The 22,730-nt window shown below is 32.5% G+C and overlaps 3 protein-coding genes, 1 long non-coding RNA gene and 1 other non-coding gene across 5 annotated transcripts; 2 read left to right on the top strand and 3 right to left on the bottom strand.

Annotated features, from left to right (window-relative positions):
• The first annotated feature begins 1,768 nt into the window (after positions 1–1,768).
• LOC107890875 (uncharacterized) lies at positions 1,769–4,203 on the top strand. The gene is made up of 2 exons (XR_001682076.2): positions 1,769–2,053; positions 2,744–4,203. It is a non-coding gene; the product is annotated as an uncharacterized lncRNA (long non-coding RNA).
• A 1,244-nt stretch (positions 4,204–5,447) lies between these two features.
• LOC107890871 (putative pentatricopeptide repeat-containing protein At1g26500) lies at positions 5,448–10,535 on the bottom strand. The gene has a single exon (XM_016815456.2). It carries the CDS (start codon positions 8,600–8,602, stop codon positions 7,343–7,345), a length of 1,260 nt encoding a protein of 419 aa, XP_016670945.2. The 5' UTR covers positions 8,603–10,535; the 3' UTR covers positions 5,448–7,342.
• Positions 10,536–15,540: 5,005 nt separating this feature from the next.
• Positions 15,541–17,076, top strand: LOC107890876 (F-box/kelch-repeat protein At2g44130). Its single transcript, XM_016815457.2, has one exon. The coding sequence runs from the start codon at positions 15,891–15,893 to the stop codon at positions 16,926–16,928; it is 1,038 nt and encodes a 345-aa protein (XP_016670946.1). The 5' UTR covers positions 15,541–15,890; the 3' UTR covers positions 16,929–17,076.
• Positions 17,077–17,719: 643 nt separating this feature from the next.
• TRNAN-GUU (transfer RNA asparagine (anticodon GUU)) lies at positions 17,720–17,793 on the bottom strand. Its single transcript has one exon. It is a non-coding gene; the product is annotated as a tRNA-Asn (tRNA).
• Positions 17,794–19,187: 1,394 nt separating this feature from the next.
• Positions 19,188–21,491, bottom strand: LOC107890877 (glutamate decarboxylase 5). The gene is made up of 6 exons (XM_016815458.2): positions 21,222–21,491; positions 20,931–21,135; positions 20,632–20,832; positions 20,075–20,543; positions 19,947–19,999; positions 19,188–19,851 (listed from the first exon to the last, which is right to left on the bottom strand). The coding sequence occupies exons 1-6, from the start codon at positions 21,422–21,424 to the stop codon at positions 19,423–19,425; spliced, it is 1,560 nt and encodes a 519-aa protein (XP_016670947.2). The 5' UTR covers positions 21,425–21,491; the 3' UTR covers positions 19,188–19,422.
• Positions 21,492–22,730: the final 1,239 nt, after the last annotated feature.

Here is a 22,730-nt window from a genome sequence, read left to right as displayed (position 1 = left end):
AAAAATCAAATAAGATTACATTATATAAAAATTAAATGAGTTAACAGCAACTATATAATTAAAAGAGTCAGTTATAATTAAACTTTTAATGAAATGATTTTTAATTTTTTTATAAACTTATATGTTAAACTCACCAAATACTAAACTAAACACAACAATTTATAACTTAATCCTTTCTGACGGGCGCGACCCATTTTTTACCTGTTGACCGTATTTTTACCTGTATATATATTTAAATATTTTTAATAAAAATAAAAAAAATTAATATTTTATTTAAACAAAAAATATTTTAATATAAAAAATTGATTCGCGCCTGTTAGTTAGGCGCGATTAAAAAATATTTTTTAATATAAATATTTATTCGTGTCTGTCAGATAAGCGCGATTAAAATTTTTTTTAAATTGATTCGAGCCAGTCAGATAGGCACGATTACAAAAAACATACCATTTTTTTAATTAATCTATCTGACAACCTATTTCGGCAACTATATGATTAAAAGAGTTAACAGCAACTATGTGATTAAAAGAGTTAGTTATAATTAAAATTTTAATAAAATGATTTTTAATTTTTTTTATAAACTTATATGTTAAACTCACCAAATATTAAACTAAACACAACAATTTATAACTTAATCCTAAACTACGAATAAATTAATTTTAAAATAATTATAAACACAAAAATTTATAACTTAATCCTAAATTACTAACAAATTAATTTTAAAATAATTATAAAAAGAAAAAAATTACAATATTCATACAAAATACTAATCCAAAACTATAAACACTAAACATAAATAATTTATAATTAATAATTAATAACAAAAAAATCACAATATCTTTATTAAACTCTTTAAATTATAAACAAAATTATTTATTAAAATAATACATTACCTTTTTTTTTTCCTTTCTTATTCTTCTCTTCTTCTCCTTTCTCTCTTTTCTTTCTCTCTACCCTTCATTCGAGGAGTTTGGGGACCATATTGGGACCATACTTATAGGCCACAAAATGGTGGTGTTGAGGGGACAACATCATGTTGGTGTTGCAGCGTTGCAGCGGCAGGCAGTAGGTAGCAGTGCTGCCATGGTCATTGGCGCCTCCCTATGAGGCTCAATTAGTGGAGCCTATCTGATAGGCGCCACCCGGAAACCCATTTTCCACTCATGTTTTGACCCGTTGACCGTATTTTGATCCGTATTTATATTTAAATATTTTTAATAAAAATAAAAAATAATATTTTATTCAAACAAAAAAAATTAATATAAAATATTCATTGGCGCCTGTCAGATAGGCTCCATTAAAAAAACATACAATTTCCGTAAATAATCTATCTAATCACCTATTTCAGTATTAATTTTTTTTTAATCTATTTCTGTAAAAAAACCCTGGAAAATACCTTGGTATGTCTATCTTTTACCGGAGAGTCACATCAACAACTTTGGATTTTGTGTTCAATAAGATTCGTAGTAAACTAAGTGGTTGGGAGGTTAGGAATCTTTTAATTTTGATACAAAGTAAAAAAATAATTTATTATATATAATACATTAAAGTACATCAAATGCTTTTCATTCTTATCATCTATAATGACAACTTTTTGATTGGGTAACAATTAGGGCTGAGCAAAATTTGATTCGATTCGAAAAAATCGAAAAAAAATTTGAATTTTGAATTATTCGAATCGAATTAATCGAATCATCTCGAATTTTTTTTTAAATTTCGAGTTCTAGTAGAGTTGAATTTTTAAATTCGAATAACTCGAATAATTCAAATAAACCGAATATAAACTATATTTTTTTTATTTTTAAAATATACTACATATATTTTTTTATTTTTAAAATACACTAATAGTAATTGAGTGCAATTTACCATTCCCATTTCCCCTCTTCCACGTTCCACCGATCAAAATCCCTAAGCCCGTGCCCTCCTCCCTTTTTTCCCCAATTCGAAAATCAACCTTCAGCTCCACCGATCCACCTCCGATCCTCCACGGCTCCACCCAATTCCAGAATCAGAGGTTAGAGCGGTGCTTCTAGGTTTCTACCTTTGAATTTCAAAGGTATGTTAACTTTTAAAAGGGAGTTTGCTGTTGTTAACAGTGTTAACCCTAGACATTTAGTTTGATTTTTTTCCTCTCTTTTACGGTGCTTCTACCTTTGAGTTTTCAGTTCTCGAATTATTTCCCCTCTGTATTTGTAAATCTTCAGTTCTTCACCTTTTCCGCATGTTAATTTGTTAAACTATTTTTCATGTTTTTTGCTTTTTGCTTTTTTATTTTTGGATTGATGAACTGATTGATCTCTGTTATATTAATATGACCAATATGGTGGTTTTCTGATTTTGATTTTAAGAATATATTTTGCTGTTTTTGCTCTCCTCTGCTTTGAAGAGTTTTTCAGCTTCCTCTGCTTTGTATGTATAATTGAAGCTAAAAATGAATTATGATGGATTAATGAAACAAGATATGAACCAGAAGAAAAAATGTATACATAGATCAGTTTAAAGTCCTAAATTAAGTTCAAAAATTAAAAATATTGGTAAACTGGTATTCCTCATAAAATTCGGTTAAATACTTCTATTAGAATGTTAATGTGGATAAAAGTGCTTTATTATTACTATAAGTAAGAATGCAAATTAATGTTGGACATGGACGAGAAATAGAGGACATAATTGGTGCTTGAGACAATCAAATATTTGTTTATTTAGGCTTACTGGTATAATTTGGTAAATCAAAATCTGCTACATTTAGTTTCAGTAAGGATGGAATTCAGAGGAAGATCCAAGGGTAGAAGGGTCCTAGTGGGATGACACAGGATGAAACCGATTGTGCATTCCAAAGGCAAGGGGAGTGATCTCCCAACTTTTAATCACTTTTTACTAGCTAAGTAGGTATATCGTATTTTGGTTGGTATTCAGATTGATGTTTCATGTTATTTTGGCAGTAATCTTATGTTTGTGGTGCCTTTGGTTTTTTAACCAACTTAATACCAGCTTCTTGTAGGGAGATTGTTGTGAATTTGCTTCGCATGGCTATATGGAATCTTTTAGAATTGTACTCATTTTTTGGAAGATTTGATCCATCCTAAATTAATTTTACCATGCAAATGATATGGTGCAAGGATTTTCTTTTTCTGGTATTAATTTTGGTGTTGTTTCCACGGCAACAAGGTGGTACAAACCTTAGTCGAGTATGGTCAAATTAAACTTTGATGTGTGCATTGATCGGTTAAATGAGAAAGCTGGGTTTGGGGCTGTCCTACACGGCGATGTAGGGGACTTTTTAGCAGTCAAGACTTGCTCAATTTTTAGCATTTTTGGAGGCTAAATTCATTCTTCTAGGTGTGCAATGGTTAAGAGAGTTACACAGGTTCTAAAGGTTGATCATATAGTATGCTTGGAACTTTTGATTTCATATATTAATTCTCTTAGTTTAGAGTTTGAATTTGTTAAGTTTAATCATATTTTGATATCAAAAAATCAACTCGTTCATTATATATTTTTGAAGAGATTCTATTCTCGTTTCTTTGTTTTTTTCTTTTCTTTTATCAGTTTCTATGTATACATAGATCAAAAAGTATAGCAGTATATATAGATCTTAACGGTGAGAATATGGGTTTCATTGTGGATTCTCAAGGTATGCTGAAAGTCTCTGAACTCTGTTGTCAAGCCAAAGGAATTGCAATTCAGTCATGGTTAAAGTAACTGAAAGTGATAATAATTTTGAAATTTTCTCTTTGATTTTTAATTTTTATTTAATACACTATTTTATGATACAAGCATTGCTAAAATTACATGAAAGAGATGAGTTAGTTGAACAATAATGTTGTTCTTTGATTTTAGTCTAGGATAATACGTAGTGTCTCTTGTGACATATGTCTACTTGCATTAAGACCGGTTGATCGTTACTCTTTTTTCTCTCTCATCTGTTTTATTTTTGTGGGGTGTTGATTTTGTTAGTCTTCAGCACCTGGTTCATCTGTTTTTAAGATGTTGTCTATTGTTTATGTGCTACTTGACTGCCTAAATGAGGTAGAAGTATAGGACTTTAAAGTATTATGATGTGGTTTAGACTTGTAATGCTTGAGATGTTTGTTATTGTTGTTGGTTAATTGGACTTCTGTTGTGTTCTTTTGGTGTAGGTTTCTATTGTATTTTGAACTTTTGCTTATGTTTTTTTTTTATTATAATAATGTTGTTTATTTCGACTCATGCTATTTACTTGGACTTTTACTTATGTTTTTTATTATAATCTTTTTGTATTATTTTTGTTGTTTATTTGGGTTGATGTTGTGTTGCTTTTATTTATTCACTTATATACTCCAATTTTTTGTTGTATGATCATGTTTAAAAACTTTAAAGGAAATTATTTTTTGAAAAATTACATAAAAGTAGACAACACTAATTTTATTTTATTTTTAAATTTAACTCGAACAAATATATTCGATTCGATTCGAATTCTATCTCACTTGATTCGATTCGATAAAACTTCAAATAAAGTTAGGATAATAAAATGAGATTCGAAAACTCGATTAATTCGAAAATTTTCGATTCGATTCGATCGAATGCTCACCCCTAGTAACAATCTTTAAACATGATATAAGAGTTTTAACTATTATCAATAGTAAAACAACCTTAAAGATTTCTCTTTTTTTCTCCAAGCTGTTTACTTTTTATCTTTTGTTTTGCCCAGCAACGATGCCAACCTTCGGGCTGGCTATCACCTACCTTTTTCTCGCTCCCATCAACCTTTTCTTTTTTTTCTTCTTCTTATTCACTCCATACGTCTTCTCCTTTTTTAGTTTGCATATTCATTTTGTGGGCATCTTTGTAGTCTTCACAAGTCATGATGAAAATATGACAAAACCAGTCGTTCGCTAAAATTCCACCATCCACCAATAATTTTTCTTGAAAAGTGGGTGGCTTTTCGTCATCTTTTTAATATGTTTTTATTTTGAGAGCATTTCAAAATAATAAATAATTTCACGAGTCGATTTGGACTCATGTTGTCTTAAGTTTTATATGTTTTTTTTGTTTGTTTTTCTATTGTTTAATAAATTTTCGGTTGTGACAAAGTCAATTGTCAACGTGTCATGATGTTCTATTAATGTTAAGGTTAAAGCCTTTGTAATGTTGGTGGAGCTTGTCTTTCACTATCTACGACGAGTGTTTGTTATTTTTTTTCTCTGAATTATATGGTTCAATTCATTGAATAAATTAATGAATTTACCTTTCAAAAACTATTATCAATAGTGAGAAAACACCATAATTATTTTAAAAGTTGAGATGTTCATAGTGGTTCAGTTCAATCTATTGGATTTATATTTTTCAACTCTAAATATCTTTTTTTTTACCATTTAGAAATAATAAAATAATTTTATATTTATATTTATATTTATATATTATTGTAATTAAATTTAAACTATTTTTTATTTTCTAAACAATAAAACAGGCCATTTGCGCATGTTTGGGCAACTTAGGCCAGCCGGCACATGAACACTTCTACTTGTAAGTTGTATAATGATATAAGAAGCATTTTTGGCTAATGAAATATCAATTTAATTTATACCATATATTAAGTTTTTAATTGAGTTAGTGTTATGAGTCAATCAAGTATTAACTCAGTTCGAGTACCAACTTAGTTGAGTGATAACTAAATTTCGTTGCTTTACAAAATAAATTATATTATTTTGAAACTATTTTTATCTTTTATATATTATATAAAAAAATTTAAAAATTGCACACGAATTTTAAACTTAAAAATATTATGAATTATTTTGCCTCATTTATATTTTCACATACCATAATTTAGTATTTATAATACTTGATAAGGATTATTATTTTCTTCTTCTTTTTTTATCAACGTTTTCCTCTACAAAGAAAGCTTGAATGCTTGATTTCAATAAGAGATTACACATTCATGTTGTAGAATTGTAAAGATAAACATAGCATGAAAGTGCATGATAAGAGCCTTTAAAAGGGAAATACATTTTCTCTCTTTCACAAACTCTAACTACACAACCATAGCCATACCAACCATTCCAATAAAGCCTTCAATATGGATTGGACACTATTTTTAAAACTTTTTCTTTCATTTTTCTTTTCTCTCTCGAGTAGCGTCCCTTTTCTTGCCGTGATCGCCGACACGATCAGCCTTCTACTGCCTGTCATATAGCCTTCTTCTTCTCCTCTCCCTTCCTTTTTATTTTTATTTTTTTGTTTGTTCTTTATTTTCCTCCAGCAAAATAATGTTCGGCATCCTCCCCCTCTCGTTCGTCATACTTCTGTCGGCGATATGAGAGCTTTTTGTCGACCATCTTGCAGAGGTTCTCCTCCCACTCACAGCTCCTGGACTAGTGTCCCCCCTTCTATTCGGTTACCCTACTCTTTGTCTTTTAGGCGCCGCCTTCACCATGGACCTCCCTTGAATGGAGCTTGTTGGAGCCCGAGTCTCATCGTACCAAATATAGCGACTGGTGGTTGTAGTCGTTTCGACAATGAAATGCTCCTCTACCACTGGCTCCTTTATCACCATGGTGTTTGACAGGGCTCCTTTTATAGGTTGTTGTGGCATGGCCTTCCTTCGAAGGCATAACATGCCAGTGAAAGGTGCATCCACCCTTGCCGTCGACTTACAGCCTTTCCAAGCATTCTTCCTCGACAATAGTGGCCATGACGTTTGTTGCTGGTTTTGTAGCTATGTTTTCATTTGGTTTGGTTGCGGTTGGACTTCTGGCCACTGTACAAAAAGAAGAAATATTTGGTAAGATATAATTTTTGAACCTGTTCATAGAATCCCGATTTAGATAAAAATATTAAATTTAGGTAGAAAAAATTAGACTCAAGTTCAAGCTTGGAAAGAGATACCAGAACCCCACCGAAAGTTGGAAAGCATAGTCTTAGTGATATAGCAAAAGGGAAATGTGATACACCTCTACTAAGTCTTTGCTTCAAAGTTTGATGACTCTTGCAGGTCCAACATACACAAGGACAATATGTTGTAGTCTTGTACCATAATTGGGTTTCAATATAATTAGCAACTTCAACCAAAAGGTATGTATTTAGGCTACAATTTTTCAGTTTTTCAAGGTCCTTCTCATGGATCAACTGCCCTCTCTCTCCTCCTATCCCTAGTGGCCATTTTCTGGCCATATCTCTCCAATATATCAGCCAAATCAAATAACCCCACTTCCCTTAATTTCTTGCCAACCTCCTCAAACATCATTACACCTTCCTCATTTGAGTAATAATGTAAAAATTTATTGTAATCAAATCTAGGCACTTCCATTCCTCTTTTCATTGTTCTCTCCACATACTTGGTAGCCTCTACTGTCTTTCCAGCCTTAATCAATCACCCAACAAATATTGAGTCAAAATTCACCAATGGATCATGTCCTTTCCTCCCTTTCTTTCCCAAATGACCTTGCAGTAACATGATATATGTATGCATTATAAGCTCACACCCTCTCTTTATCATCTCTCTAAACACTTGTGTTGCTTCACTTGCCTTCCTCAACCTCAAAAGCCCCTTTATTAGTCCATGGTAAATGCTGATATCCGGATTCTCAATTCCTTCCACAATCCTATAAGCCTCTCTAATCCTCCCTCTTGTTAAAAGCCCGTAAATAATCGAAGCCAAGGTCAAATTATCAGCTTGGATCCCTCTTTGGCACATTTCCTCAAACATTCCATTGGCTTGCTCGATCTTGCCTCTCTTACACGTCCACTTGATCACAAGCCTATAACTTGAAAGCCCCAAATCATGCATTCTCTTAACTCTCGTCATTTGGAAAACCTTCATTGCTTCATCATATTTATTAGTCTTAAAAAGTGCCTCCATCATTGTCTCCACAACCTCAGCATCAGGCTCAAACCCTTCATCCACCATTAGGTTCCAAATTTTTGAGGCCTCAATCAAATTACCCAGATCACAAAACCCCCATATCAACCACTTATAAGTAACCCCATTTGGCTCAACGCACTCTTTCAACTTGAAAGTAACAAACTTTGCCTCTTCCACAAGCTTATCCTTGTATAAACTTTCCACCACTGTATTTAAAGTCTCCAACTTGTATCCAACCCCAAACACATTCATCAAATGGAAAAAACCCACACATTTCTTCAACTCCCTAGCTAATGCTAGGGTCTTTAAAGCTATCCTAAAGGTCTTATCATTGACCAAACCAAGTTTTCCCATCTCCTGACAAGTTTCCCAGAAAATGTCAATGTTTTTGGATTTTCCGGCGACATCCAACATTTTGTTGAAGGTGACGGAGTTGTGAGTGAAGTGATGGACTTTTTGGGTGTAGAGGAAGAATCGGTAGATGGGGCGACAGGAGTATAGGAAAGTGTTGCAAACTTGAAGGAAGAATTCAGGGTTGAAAGAAGGATTGTAAGAAGAGAGGGATGAGTGGAGGCGTGAGTCAGGTGAGTTTTGCTGTTGGTAGAGGATGGTACAGACTTTCAGAAGAGTGGGTTGGTTGATTGGAGTTATGGGATTGAGACAGTTAGATGGGTTGCAGAGTTGATTTTGAGTTGACTCGGTGGCTATGAGACGGAGGTGAGGATCAGACAATGGTTGAAGCAGGGTTTTTAATCTTCTTATCAACATTTTTTTAGTAAAGAAGAACGAGGTTTCATTTGAGTTCTTCCATCCGAGAAAATAAAATCAGAAAAAGAAATTTAAATTGAAAGGCCAATACATTTTTCAGGCTTGGAAAAAATAAATTTCCTTGTTTCTATGGTTTTCCTATTGGGTTGCTTTGCAGCTTCACCACGAGATCTCCTGGTCCAGGCAGCTTGTACAAAAGACCTTAAAAGTAAATGTCAAACAAATTAATTTACTTGCCCTTTTGCTTCCTTCAACAAATTTGGTCGGCATCAAAATGTAAATTGTCCACAAAATATGTGCAACAGGAAATCATAACTTACAGTCATAGAACAAATCAAAGCAAGCACCTTTCCAACTACTCAACATGAAAGCTAAAATCAGAACAACTTGGGATCCCTAAAGTGTTAAACAATACTCTGATCCCTTTGGTTTAGAAAGAGTGACTATTATCATTCGGGTGCATTCTGCTTTACACAGCGGACAAGTTATGCATATGAGTTCACACATATTTTGATGATCATTGATCATACTATGTAAACCCATCCCCATGGAACATCTAGAACAACGATGAGAGGAAATTTTTAATTGTCCAGATTGAAACAAAAGTTCAAAAAAGTTATTTTGGACTTTGCTAGTAAAATTTATCAACTGACTGTTAACTGCCCCTGAGAACAAGCTGGTAAACAATGAAACAAACCACAAGGAAAAATGTTATCTCATCTCAACCATCAAAACAGAAGCACCATGGTATTATTTTACTCCGGAGTATGAAACTTAAGATTTTATCAGCTTTTCATCAGAAACAATGTGTAATACCCATCATTTGCTTCGAGATAAATCTCCACAATGCAAAAAATGCTTCTTAAAATTCTCAATCCCTAGGCATACTTGATACAAACAATAATGTTGCTATTTCAAAATTTATGACAATTTGATTGGCATGGTATATATCTCATATTCTATATAGAAACGAGATTATTCCTTCCAAACCTGCAAACTGTTATCAAGTTCATAAGATATCACTGAGTTTAATTAGAAAAGCATTACAAAAGGCCATTACCACAAAGGACAAGCTTATAAAATTGTCATACAAACATCACCTTGTGGAGCAATCCAGCAATCAAACTGGAATTAGTAAACCACAAAATGGAAATCATTGAGACAATATTATATTAAAATTTTGACGAATCAAATTATGTTTTTAGTAAGTCAGTTACAACCAATTATAGTAAAGTAACATGTTTCAGACTCTTGAACACCTTATATAACCATATTCAACTGCTAAACACTTTGATTTCTTGACAAGCCTCAGTTGCTGAACAGAGATGACAATTAACAATAAGACATGGAGAAACACTCTTATTTCCTTTTCAAAATCAGAAACTTGAATCCATACACCTAAAATGCTTCCTCTATCGAAGCTGATTCCTATATAAATAAATTGATTACAAAAACACAACAACCATGCTATCTATGGGAACTATTCTAGATGGTTTAGCCCTTAGCAAAAACACAATCCACATCTTAGGAGGCTAGTGTTGAGATGGGAAAAGCCATCCACTCTACTAGACAATAACTGTACTATGATAAATACTTCCCCTCATGAGGTGCCTTTTCTCAAAGGAAAAAACCGTGAGAACGGTCTTCACCTTCGAAGCAGACAATATCTCATCACAGGCACAGTCCCCACAATCCTTGTAATAACAGTCATTAATCAAGCATGCTTATTCAGATACAACATGAAAGACAATTGCAATCAAGTAGAATTCCATCTTTCTAAGTTTATCGTTAATCACTAACCAAATTTCTTCCAGCTAAGCTTCACATGCCCAAAAACACTTAATAAGAGCATTATTAAACAAAAAAAAAGACACATTATTTCATCCAAATGCTTTTCCCAAGAACCGTACACAATTTAAACAAAAAAGAAAAAGAAAAAGAATACCTTGTTCAGAGAGGGAGATGGAAAGAGTGTGAATCAGTTAACGGAGATGGAAAGAGTGGGAAATGAAGAGACACATGACAGTGAGGTGAGTTTGTTGAAGCGTTCGTCCGAGTGAGTCGAGGGACCGCGTTGGTTGAAGAAGATTATAGTTATAGATGTATTTCAGGAATTAAAAACTATGGGTTCTTCTGCAATGGGCCACCCAAGTCCTACTATGGATCAACAATTGGGTTTACTTCTTGGGAAGGTCCGGCTTATGGTTCTTTTGATATCTATTGTCTCTGACTCTCTGTATTTCGTTTCGGGTAAACATCTTTGATCCAACTTAACTTATAATTTTAGATTAAAAAACACCATAACATTGGATTTAATAAAACATTTATTTTTATTCAAACTCATCTTCAACAATTTATTTTTCAAATTTCAGGAAAAATATTTGATAAAAAATTTAAGTATTCAGTTCTGTCATATTGTTCCAAATTTTTAAAGTGATTTTCATCTACCAATAAAAAATCTCAAAAAAATTTAAATTAGAAATTAAGAGATTATTAACTTGTATTACATAATGAAAAGAAAAAAAAGGGACAAATTAAGTATTGTGCTCTTAATTTTCGTGAAGTAAATTAAAACTTAAATCTATGACTTAGGTGTTTTTTAATAAATTAAAAAAAATTAAGTGTTGAAATATTAAGTATTAAAAATTTAAGTACTGAATTTAAATTATAAAATTATTTGATATATTACTTAAAAGTATAATTAGATTGTTTGATAAATATAGATTTTAAAATTATAAATTTTTTACATTTTATCCATAAATTTTAAAAAAATTCATTTTATTCTAATTATAGGATAAATATTAATATAATTAATTGAAAATATTCTCCATTATTTTTATTTTAAATATGCCTTAAATTTATTTAAAAGTTAAAAACATTTAATTTTGATGATTGTTATTTTAAGAGTTGTCAACTTAATTATTAAATGAATATATATTTAGCCGCAAATAATAATAAGATAAAATAGTGAAAAAAAGGAAAAGGAAGTGGGGCGGGGCGGGGCGGGGCCTAATTACAGATCGGAGTTATGATTCCTTTTTGTCTTGGGTCTAAATATAATAATTCACAGCGGAAATCATGAACCCTGAATGTGACAAATAAAGCAAAATGATTTTGATTTTGATGACAATCAATCTCAACTTCTAGAACCCTTTTTTGAGGGTTCATAATTTTAGCCACTTTACAAAAACCCACTTTGCACAAATCTTGGTTCAAATAATGAAACATATTTTAAAGTTACTGACTCAAATACCTCCAGGTCTTAATCCTACTTATTTCTATTTGCATTGATTTATTCTCGCTAGAATTCATGATTTAATTAATTATATAATTTTTTATCAACAATTCATTTAAGGTAAAAGACTTTCTTACCATACATAGCAACCAAAAAATTTAACCAGTCCAGAATATGGATCAAAGAAGATGGTGACTAGCGCAATCAGTCAGAAATACACGTCTCCTTCCTATAATAAGAAGTCGCCCAATCAACAGTCAAATTAGCATATTTAATTTCTGTAAGATAGACTTGAGTTTCCTATAATTATGCTTGTCCCTCTTCAAAATCTTCTTATACACAATCAGTGAGTCCGTAGCTAAAATAATTCTTTGATATATTTATACAAATATCCTATTTAAGTCTGAATTGCTTTTGATAATTTATTTTAAGGTACTTGGCTTTCAAAATTTAAATTGATATTTAAGGGTTTTTTTTAAGTCTAATTAGGTACATATGAGCAGTGAGTTTGGATGTTTTGTTCAATTTAATACTTGAAGTTGACTTTATATTTCAAATTGGTTCAAATAAATTATATACTGTAAGCACTAATTTAGACTAAAAAAGTTAAATTCAAGTACAAAATAAAATTTAAACACCAAATTGAGTCTTAAAAACAATTTTTAAGTACCTAACTGGATAAAAAGAAAACCCTGGGTAAGAAACTCAATATTGATTGTGTTAAAAAATTTGTTATTATATATTTTTACTTTTTTTTTTGTCATATGGTTTTCTTTACTTGAAAAGTATGGAAGGGGGCATGTTTGCCATTTAAAGAAGAAAAGGGAGGCGAAGAACCCTCATTGATGGAGTGCATTGCTGTTCTGCAATAGGGGGCCACTGTCCCTTTTGTCAAATTGAAGGCGTTGGAGGAATCCCTTTAGCTAACGAAAATGACAAAATATCCACACCCCCACCATATGCCACCCTTTCGGTTAACTTGCTTCAAATTGCTCTTCTAGAACCCTTGTCCTGATAAGGATGGAGATTGGGGTCAGTCTTGGCTGAAAACCTTCTCCAACAAATCTTTATTGCTTTTAATGTCAGCTCACCACACACCCATTGTCGATTATACGTTTACTAAATTATAAAATCTGTAAGTTATAAATGATTTTTCTTCAACATTCTTCGTGGATTTCAAGTTTATGTTTGAAAATTCTTCCCCCCATTTTATATAGGATTTGTATGTAAATTATATAAATTGCTATACCAATCAAGAGCTTAGCTCAAGATGATTACTGGGTTAAAAGATCTAAATTCCACAAACACATAGATAGCATAAGAAACGAGATATCTAAATAATATGTAATTGTCAAAATTTAATAACAACACTTAATAAGATGATAAATCAAATAAATGATTAAGAGGCACAATTCTATTAGATCAAAGACATTTGAACTAGCCAATTATGAGTTAATCTTCACATAAAGGTACAATTCTATCGGACCAAGCATAATAACACTAACCAACTATGAGTTAATCTTCTCAAACCCTCGAAAACAAGCTTGAAGCTCAAAACATAGAAGTAAAACAATGTTGATATACATATTTTAGTGCCCATAATTCTTCTTTTGGAAGCTTAACATAAATCATTACTTATTAATATTTATGATGATTATTATAACGACTTTAGTTTAAAAGAGTTTTGATGGATGACCTTAAAAATGATCATAAAAAAAAAAAGAGAGTCATATGTGGGTTATTTTTTGGAGCATACTAAACCCAATCAATTATGTCCAAAAAGGAAAGCCGAATGCTAATAATGAGACGTGATTTCATTTTGGTACATAGCTTTAAATTATTGAACCAGACGGTATGGTTGTAAGGTATTCTCAATGTTTGGTCAGATATCAAGGTTTAAGCTTTAAACATCATGCTTTTCTTTTTGCTTTTCATGGAAACATTTGTTTTCGAAAACAGCTTCAATTTTTACCATTGGGTCTTGCATTTTTAGGGTTAATTTGGATGGAATTTTATAAATTCTATAGCTACGAAATTTTGGAGAAAAAACATACTCTTGTTAAGCATTTAAATGTGAATATATATTTAAGGATAAATTATAAAAATAGTTATTTTTGTTAGTCTCAGATTACATTTTAATTATTTATGTTTGATATATTACGTTTTATCACTTACGCTATCGTTTTGTTTACGAAGTAGTCACTCTGCCATTAAGTTCTGTTACCTCTTTAATGGCAGTCTTACATGGCAGTCTAAATGAGTTTTAAATATCAACTTGGATATTCATTTGGGATGAGATTTTTTTTTAATAGAATACAAAATTTTGCCTTAAAACTCAATTTTCTCCTATTTATAAAGAAGCAATAGCTGAATTTTGGAAAAAAATTTCCAATTTTCTACTTTGAAAATGAATTCCTCACCCCAACTTGGGGTCAACGTCTTCTTCACCACTTTGGTCTTATACCTCCGATGGTAATTTTCCAAAAACTAACTATTGCTTCTTTTTAAACAAGATAAAATTGGGTTTTATGACAAAATTTTGTATTCTATTTTCATAAAAAAAATAAAAACCTATTCCCATCCCAATTGGACATCCAAGTTGACATTTAAAACTCCTTTGAATTGACACGTAGGACAACCGTTAGAGAGATAACAGAGCTTAACGGCAGAGTAACCACTTCGTAACAAAACGATAACGTAAGTGACTATAACGTAAAATTTCAAATACAAGTTACTAAAATATAATCTGAGACAAGCAAGAATAACTATTTTTTTAGTTTACCCTATATTTAATGCATTGTCATATAAACTTGGATAAAGATAATAAATTAAGTTGATGAACGATGGATGTGATTTATAAATAAATTTGATATAATTACAAATTTAATTTTTAGAGTTTTTATTTTTTTTCAATTTAATTTCTTTTTACCCTCCATCTTTTAAATATTACATTTTTAAACATCAGGATGAATCACAAGACCACTACAAATGCAAACCAGGCCACTATGCACCTTAGTGCATAACACGAAAAGAAAGAAATGCTAATCCTGCTTGAACTAAATTAATTGAATCAGTGGTCATTGTCTTTAAGGTCTGGCAAATTTTGTCATTCGTGTTTGCCGTTCTTGGCTGTTCTCTAGAAGATTTTACTTATGGTCGGCATCTAATCCTTTCACTGTCCATTACCATTTTTTGTCACTACGGATATTAAAGGAAAAGATAAAAGTAGATTTTCAGCCAAAATGCAATGTTTCCTGGAAAAAACTGTAAGATTTCTTCTCTTATATTTTGTCTTTTCCTTCTAATATTTATATTCTGATATGCATATAAATAATTACATTTTTTTGTCAATATGTAAGTTTACATACATCTATTACTAATAATTATATGTCAAAACAAGATACGTATAGATCTAGATATATGTGGATGCGACTACGTCTTGTCTTCATATTTTTTGGTTATGAAAAAGAAGATGGGGAGAAATATAAAAGAAAAAAGAAAAACTTGAAAACAAATATCTGTGTATATTTTTTGTGTTGAAAATATTTTTTTAATATGGTATAACTATAACTAGTGGATATTGTTATCAATATAGGAAGATTTGAGTTTGAGTATGTTGAAATGTATTATCCTCTTATTTATGTATTAGAAAGAAGTATAGATAGTCTTAAATATTATATTAAAAATATGAAATTGTAAAAAAGAAAATTGGGGTAATTTATAGGTAATTAGAAAAAGAAAAAGGAAGTTGAACTGGAGTTGTTATACAACTAAGATAGTTGATAAGAAGTTTAAATTCAAATGGAGGTACAGCCACGTGCGATCCCTTAGTTTGCACTTATCCGCTCTGCCACTGCCATACCAAATAAGTCAAAATATCTCTCCTACAGTTGAATTAAGTCCAGTGAAACGTAAACGTGTCACTCATCAAACAGCTGTAGGTTTTCCGTTATCGACGTAACTGACTGTTATAAAGAACAGATGGCTGATAGCTTTGTTTCCAATGTTTCAATGGCATTTCACAAAAGCTAAACCCTCTTAAAACTTTAAGAAATGAAGACATTTGAGTTTTCAACCGAGTTGCTTCCGGGTTTACCTGAAGAACTTGGTCTTGAGTGCTTATCTCGGCTACCCTACACAGCTTACAGACTCGCCTCCCGAGTTTGTCATCGATGGCGGGAATTGCTCCAAAGCCTAGATTTTTATTATCACCGAAAAAGGTTAGGCTACACCCAGAAACTCGCTTGCTTGCTTCTAGTCTTTAATAGTGGAATCCAGAATGGACCTAAAAACCCGGGTGTATCTGTATCATCGAGTTATGGAATTGCTGTGTTCGACTCGGTGAGTCAGAGTTGGGATAGACTCGCCCCGGTTCCCAGGTACCTAAACGGGTTGCCTTTGTTTTGCCAATTAGCAAGCTGTGAAGGTAAGCTTGTGGTGATGGGCGGGTGGGACCCGGTGATGTACGATCCTGTTACTGATGTGTTCATCTACGATTTCGTGACTCAGCAATGGAGACAAGGGAAGGATATGCCTTCAAAAAGATCCTTCTTTGCAATCGGGGCATGTGGAGGTCGGGTTTTTGTTGCGGGCGGGCATGACGAGAACAAGAATGCGTCAAGAACCGCTTGGGTTTACGATCTGAGAACGGACGAGTGGGCTGAGTTGGGGGAGTTGAGTCAAGAGCGAGACGAATGTGAAGGTGTAGTGATTGGGGAAGAGGAGTTCTGGGTGGTGAGTGGATACAGAACGGAGAGCCAAGGTCAATTTGATGGGAGCGCTGACGTGTACGGGTTCAAGTCGGAACAATGGAGACGGGTGGAAGGGGTTTGGGAACCGGGTCGATGCCCAAGATCGTGTGTGGGGATAGGGGAAGATGGGAAATTGCTGAATTGGGCAGAGATCAACCCGGGCGTTCGGGTCAGAGCATGTGGAGGGAGGCATTTGGTTACCGGGTCGGAGTATGGATGTGGTGCGCTTGGGTTTTACACGGTGGAAACGAAGGAAGGGCAAAACAGTAAAATGGAGAATATCAGTGTGCCTAATGAGTTCTCGGAGTTTGTTCACGCAGCCTGCTATGCAGAAATCTAATGGGGTTGAGGTAAAATTTTGATATAATTTTGGTTTTGGTCCTCAAAAATATGTAATTCATTCAGCTGGGATTTCTTTTCCCATATACCGTAAAATTTTGAATTTGATGCGTGTTTATCATGATATATACAAGCAGCTGTTGAGTTGATGTAGTCTGCATAATATTTTAGGCTAAATTATAAAAATAATTACTTTTATTTATCTCAAATTATATTTTAGTCACTTAGGTTTAAAATATTACGTTTTAATCACTTATATTATCGTTTTGTTATGAAGTAGTCACTCTACCTTTAAAATTTGTTATCTCCCTAACGGTAATTTTATGTTACAGTCTAAATAGGTTTTAAATCTGTTACTTCCCTAATGGCATTTAAAATTTATTTAGACTGTCATTAGGGAGTTAATAAAGTTTAACGATAGAGTGACCACTTTATAATAAAATAATAACTTAAGTGACTAAATGTAATATTTTAAACATGAGTGACTAAAATATGATCTGAGGTAAATAAAAATGACTATTTTTATAGTTTATCTAATATTTTATTTGGAGTACGAAAGTGAGTGCTAGTGATTTCCAAATGGAGTTTCTTAATCAGTCTTATTGTAAAATTAAAATATTAGTATAAAATAAGTATACGAATTATGAGGTGGATTCAATTATGCGGTCGGCTTTCAATGGACGGATATTCCTTTCTGTGCAGCAGTAAACTTGCAATTCAAAAGGGGAAAATGACTCTGAACTGGGCCAAGTCCAATGCAGTAAACATGTAAAATCACTCATAAGAAAAAAACGCTAGAAGGAGGGCTTGAACCTCCGACCTTGTGGTTAACAGCCACACGCTCTAACCAACTGAGCTATTCCAGCAACTTGATAGTTAATGTACTTTTATTTATTTTAAAAAGTATCCAAAAAGCTGAATGAACTAGATGCTGCATTATCTTTGTTTTTTATTTATCTGAAACGTAAATTAACATTATATATATATGTATGTGTGAAATTCAACATTTTGCTTTTGGTTTCGGATTCTCTACCCAAATTTATATCTATTTTGCATCATATAGAATATGTATCTTTACCTTATATGTTTCCTCATTGAGAAGCTTTCTATGCCTTGGTGGGGTGGTAGCAATGTTAATGTAGTGAACATATGCAGCACCTTGTCCCCCTGCTTGCATATAAATTCAATTTTAAAGTTATTGAATCGGTTGTTGTTTATTGTGTTGACTTTATTTTTTCTTTTACTTCTTTTAAATGATTCGTTTTATCTGTGTTTCCTTCATAACAATATCAAATTAAATCGATCATAGAAATATATTCCATTTTTTGACTTTGGTACACCTTATATTGTCCAAGATTCCATTGAACTTTGTCCTCTGTACAACAGAAGTAGCCAATGACCTGAATGAAAATTGGAGACTATTTGGTAGTATGTGCTCTCCAACTCATCCATCTCTTTATATTTTTTTTTCAAATTCTTTGTATTTAATATTAATGGAGACAAAGTTTGTACCGTGCACAAGCATATACTATAATAAATTGCACAACAAATAAGTAATACTTTGATTTGTTATTATATTTGATGCGAGAAAATAAACTAAATGTTGCTTGATGTACAAATCTATTTTGTGGGGATGAGGTATGGAGAAAAGAGACTTCACCAAGTTGTTTCATTTGTAATTTATGATCTTTTATATTTATGTTGACTTTGTGAAATTTGTTATAAGACAATATTTTCGTCATTATATGAACAATTTAATTTTCTTTATATAATTACTATTATAATGTTTTAAAATTAATTAAATACCATTCAAATATTCTCTGACAAATTTTAAATCTATGCCAATGGTAGATACCGTCAATATAAAAATTACAAAATTGGTCTTTACTGACGGATTTTTGTTATATACTAGCAATAGATTACAAAAATAAAAAACTTAAAATGAGTTTTACCGACGGAAACCGCTCTTAAATCTGTAATATATGATATAGTTATGATGGGCAGCGAACATTGAAAACAGTCTATACTGACGGAATCGTCATCGCTATGACTAAGGGCATATACGAACAGATTCTAGCTGCCGCTGAAAGCTTTGTCGCCATATCTGTATGGTAACGGATTTCATTTTGTCGAGGTGCCCATTTGAACGTCTGCATAGATCTTTGGGCCTTACACTGACAGAGTTTTATACTTACAGCAACAGATTAATCCCGTCAGTATATGGCAGTTTTGTTGTAGTGTCAATCTGGTGACAAAATTATTAGGGAGAAAATCTAAAGTAAATGTTTATTTAAACAATGGAGAAATTAATGTGCATTTTAATGGAGTGATGATGCTCCGATTCAAGCATACAAGGAATCCACCCATCGCCTGGAAAACATACATAATAGCCAAGATACTAGAAAATGTTTATTTAAAAGAGTAGCATAATTGTTATGGAAAGCAAAAAAATTGTTGAAGAGGGGCCGTGGTGTTGGGAAACAGAGATGAAAAAATCAACAGACTCCAGCTCTCTTGCGATCTACAAGGCGTTTCCAGTACCTAAAGACCTCTTCCTGAGTTTCTCTTTCGGTCTTCTTATGTTGAAGGCGACTCGGGAGGCCATCCATTTCCTTGAGGACTTGCTCAATGTGTGCCACCAGTCTTTTCGCCAGCCCATGGCTGAAATCTTCTCGGATCACTGCTCGGAGGACAGCCACGTGCTGTGCATTGGCAGGCATTGTATAAGCCGGAAGGATCCATCCAAACCTTCGCAAGTTCTCGGCTATCTCGAACACTGTATGTTTGCTGCTATCTTTTAGAGAAAAGGCCACCAGCGGTACTCCTATATCCTTTGACAATATGTTAAACCTCCCGGTGTTCTGTATGCCTTGTTTAAGCACTTTCATATTCTCCATGCAGTTCTCAATTATGTTCTTGTACCCCTATCATCATCATCATCATCATCGTCATTATTATTATAATCATATTGCATCAACAAATTTATTCATACTTCAAAAGAAGTTAGAAGGCAATTTACCTCAAAACCAAGGCGTAGAAACTGGTAATACTGAGCAATTATTTGACTAGAGCCTGAGATTATAATTATCATGAGTGTATGAAAAAGAAAATAGTACAAGGAAATGTATGAATGAGTTATATAATTACCTTTGGAGAAGTTGAGGGTGAAAGTGGGTTGATCAGAGCCAAGGTAGTTGATGTGAAAGACAAGATCATCGGGCAAATCCTCTTTGTTCCTCCAAACAACCCAACCAACACCAGCATAGACGAGGCCATATTTGTGGCCACTCACATTGATGCTCTTCACTAAAGGCAGCCGGAAATCCCACTCGAGATCCGGGTAAAGAAAAGGAGCAATAAATCCTCCGCTGGCAGCGTCTACATGGATGGGGGTGCCCCAACCAGTCTCCTCATTTTTCTTCATAAGGAGGTCATTCAACGTCTTCACGTCCTCAAACTCTCCTGTCAGCGTTGATCCCAAAATAGCTGCTACACATATGGTGTTCTCATCTACTAGCTCTACCGCTTGTTCTGGGTCCATAACGTAATATCCCTCTTTCAGCTTTACTTCCTTCAGCTCTACCTCAAAATACCTTGCAAACTTCTCCCAGCAAACCTGTGCATTATTGCATCCCATTTCATTTATCAACTCTACTATTTTACCACACATATTCATAACCAAATAATAGTAATAATAATCTCACCTGCACGTTAGCTCCCGTGACTATGTTGGGATTATCAGTGGGTTTTCCCTCTGTTTTTCTCTTATGTTGCCACCTCCTTTTAAAAGCTAATCCAGCCAGCATTATAGCCTCAGAGGAACCAACTGTTCCCACACCTACTGCTGTCTCTTCTTCCCCAACCGGAGCATGGAACAGGTTTGCAATCATGTTTACACATCGATTCTGCATTATCAGTTTTCATTTAATGAATGCTAAATTCGGCCATTATTCAGTTTCCTTTTCCTAGTAGATGAAATGCACAAGTGAAGAAGGATTGATACCTGGAGTTCAGTGGTGACAGGGTATTCATCCATGTCAACATAGTTCTTATTAATTGCAGCCATCATAAGCTTATCACACTCAGGTTCCATCCATGTTGTAACAAATGAAGCCAAGTTCAACCTCGGATTTCCATCCAGCATAAGCTCATCATGTATTACTTGATACGCCGCGTCCTTTGGAATCGACTTTTCCGGCATCTTGAACCTGAATCCATTAATATATAAAGACCACAGTTTTCTTTGAATTATGACAATCTAATTGTTGCAATAAAAGCAACTTTGTAGATTTACCTTGGAACAGGAGCGCGAACGTATCTAGAAGCAAAAGTGGAGTGCACATGCTCCTCTGTTGCGTTTGTAGCTGCCAACATTGTTTCTTTTTTTGCAGTTGAACATGTAGGAAAATAGGTATATCTGGGAGAGTATATATACAGGGAAGCGTAAGATATGTAAAGGAAGACACGTTGGAGAGAAGTGGCAAACGGATCCGTCATTCGCTGAAATGACCCTTATTTGTGGGGAGACGTTATAGGTATACTGGTAGAGACAGAGCCAGAGTTTTACCTAGTCTTGCTCGCTTGCCTCCTTCTAAAATATACTTACTAGGCATGTCATTGTCACATACCATCATACACCTCCTGCCTAATTCCAAGTACCAATAAAACAACAAATAAATAGAAACCTTTTCTATAACTTTATTTTTTAAAATTATTAAAGTTAAGATCCTCCATAGATAAAAAAAAAAAGTTAATGACACTACAAATATAAAAAGTTTAAACCGATTTTGTTAAATTCCACATTTTGAAATTAAAAAAATATCTCAAATAAATAGTAGGTCCAAATTTAATAGAAGAATTTTAACAATTAAATTTATATTTTTAAAATTGAAAAAGGAAAAGATAAATTGAATTCCTGAAAATAAAAGTAGATGGATTAAATTCTAAATATACAAAAAGTATAGGGACTTGAATCATATTTTAACCTAAAAATAAATTTTATATCTATAATATATTTACAAGTTATAATTTATATATTATATTTAATATCATATATATATATATAACTACGTACCTTAAAAGTGTAAATATTGAATGATGTATACAGTCAACTCTCTCTATAACAATCTCATTTGTCTACTCAGATTTTGCCTGTTACATAGAGGTGACAGTTATACACCTATAAGGCTATAACATCATGTTGTTATAGAGAAATAATCGTTGTAAACTTACCATATAATTTTTATCATGAATTTTCATCAAATACAAAAAATGAAAATTATGTTAAAAAAAAAAGAGAAAGTGATAATCAAATCAATAAAATTAAAATATGTACAACAAGCACATGTATTATTGCTTTTATACATTTTTTTTATTTTACATTCTTTCACATGATTAATTATAAAGTTCATAAATCTAACAAGTTCAATTAATCAATATGAGTTATCAAATTAAATTAATTAATTAATCATAAGTTACTAAATTCAAGTAATCAATTCATAAGTTTATGATGTTACAAATTCATAGTAGAATATTTAATTAGGGAACTTAATAAATTTCTTGAATTGATATCTTTAATTCCACCATTGAATATTATTTTCATTTAATAAAATATGATTAATAGATTTCTTCATGTGAAATTTGGTCATTTTATTGAAATAATATTTTAATTAAGATCATTTTCATTTAATAAATGATAATTAATAGGCTTGCTTATATGAAACAATTATGATTTTACTTAAAAATTTAGATCATATGTTGTTATAGAAAACTAATTTAATAAAGAACGTAATTCCTAACTATA

This window comes from Gossypium hirsutum, chromosome D09 (assembly GCF_007990345.1).
Source record: "Gossypium hirsutum isolate 1008001.06 chromosome D09, Gossypium_hirsutum_v2.1, whole genome shotgun sequence".
NCBI lineage: Eukaryota > Viridiplantae > Streptophyta > Magnoliopsida > Malvales > Malvaceae > Gossypium > Gossypium hirsutum.
The sequence above is the reverse complement of the archived record's forward strand: the minus strand, read 5'-3'. Positions and strand labels throughout refer to the sequence as shown.

Bases quoted from the DNA above. Each gene is read 5' to 3' on its own strand.
- LOC107890871 (XM_016815456.2), bottom strand. From the start codon at position 8,602: ATGTTGATAAGAAGATTAAAAACCCTGCTTCAACCATTGTCTGATCCT.
- LOC107890876 (XM_016815457.2), top strand. From the start codon at position 15,891: ATGAAGACATTTGAGTTTTCAACCGAGTTGCTTCCGGGTTTACCTGAA.
- LOC107890877 (XM_016815458.2), bottom strand. From the start codon at position 21,424: ATGACGGATCCGTTTGCCACTTCTCTCCAACGTGTCTTCCTTTACATA. The intron at 20,000-20,074 runs GTAATTATATAA...TTATAATCTCAG, and splicing joins CACCCTCAACTTCTCCAAAG to GCTCTAGTCAAATAATTGCT. The intron at 19,852-19,946 runs GTAAATTGCCTT...TGATGATGATAG, and splicing joins TTCTACGCCTTGGTTTTGAG to GGGTACAAGAACATAATTGA.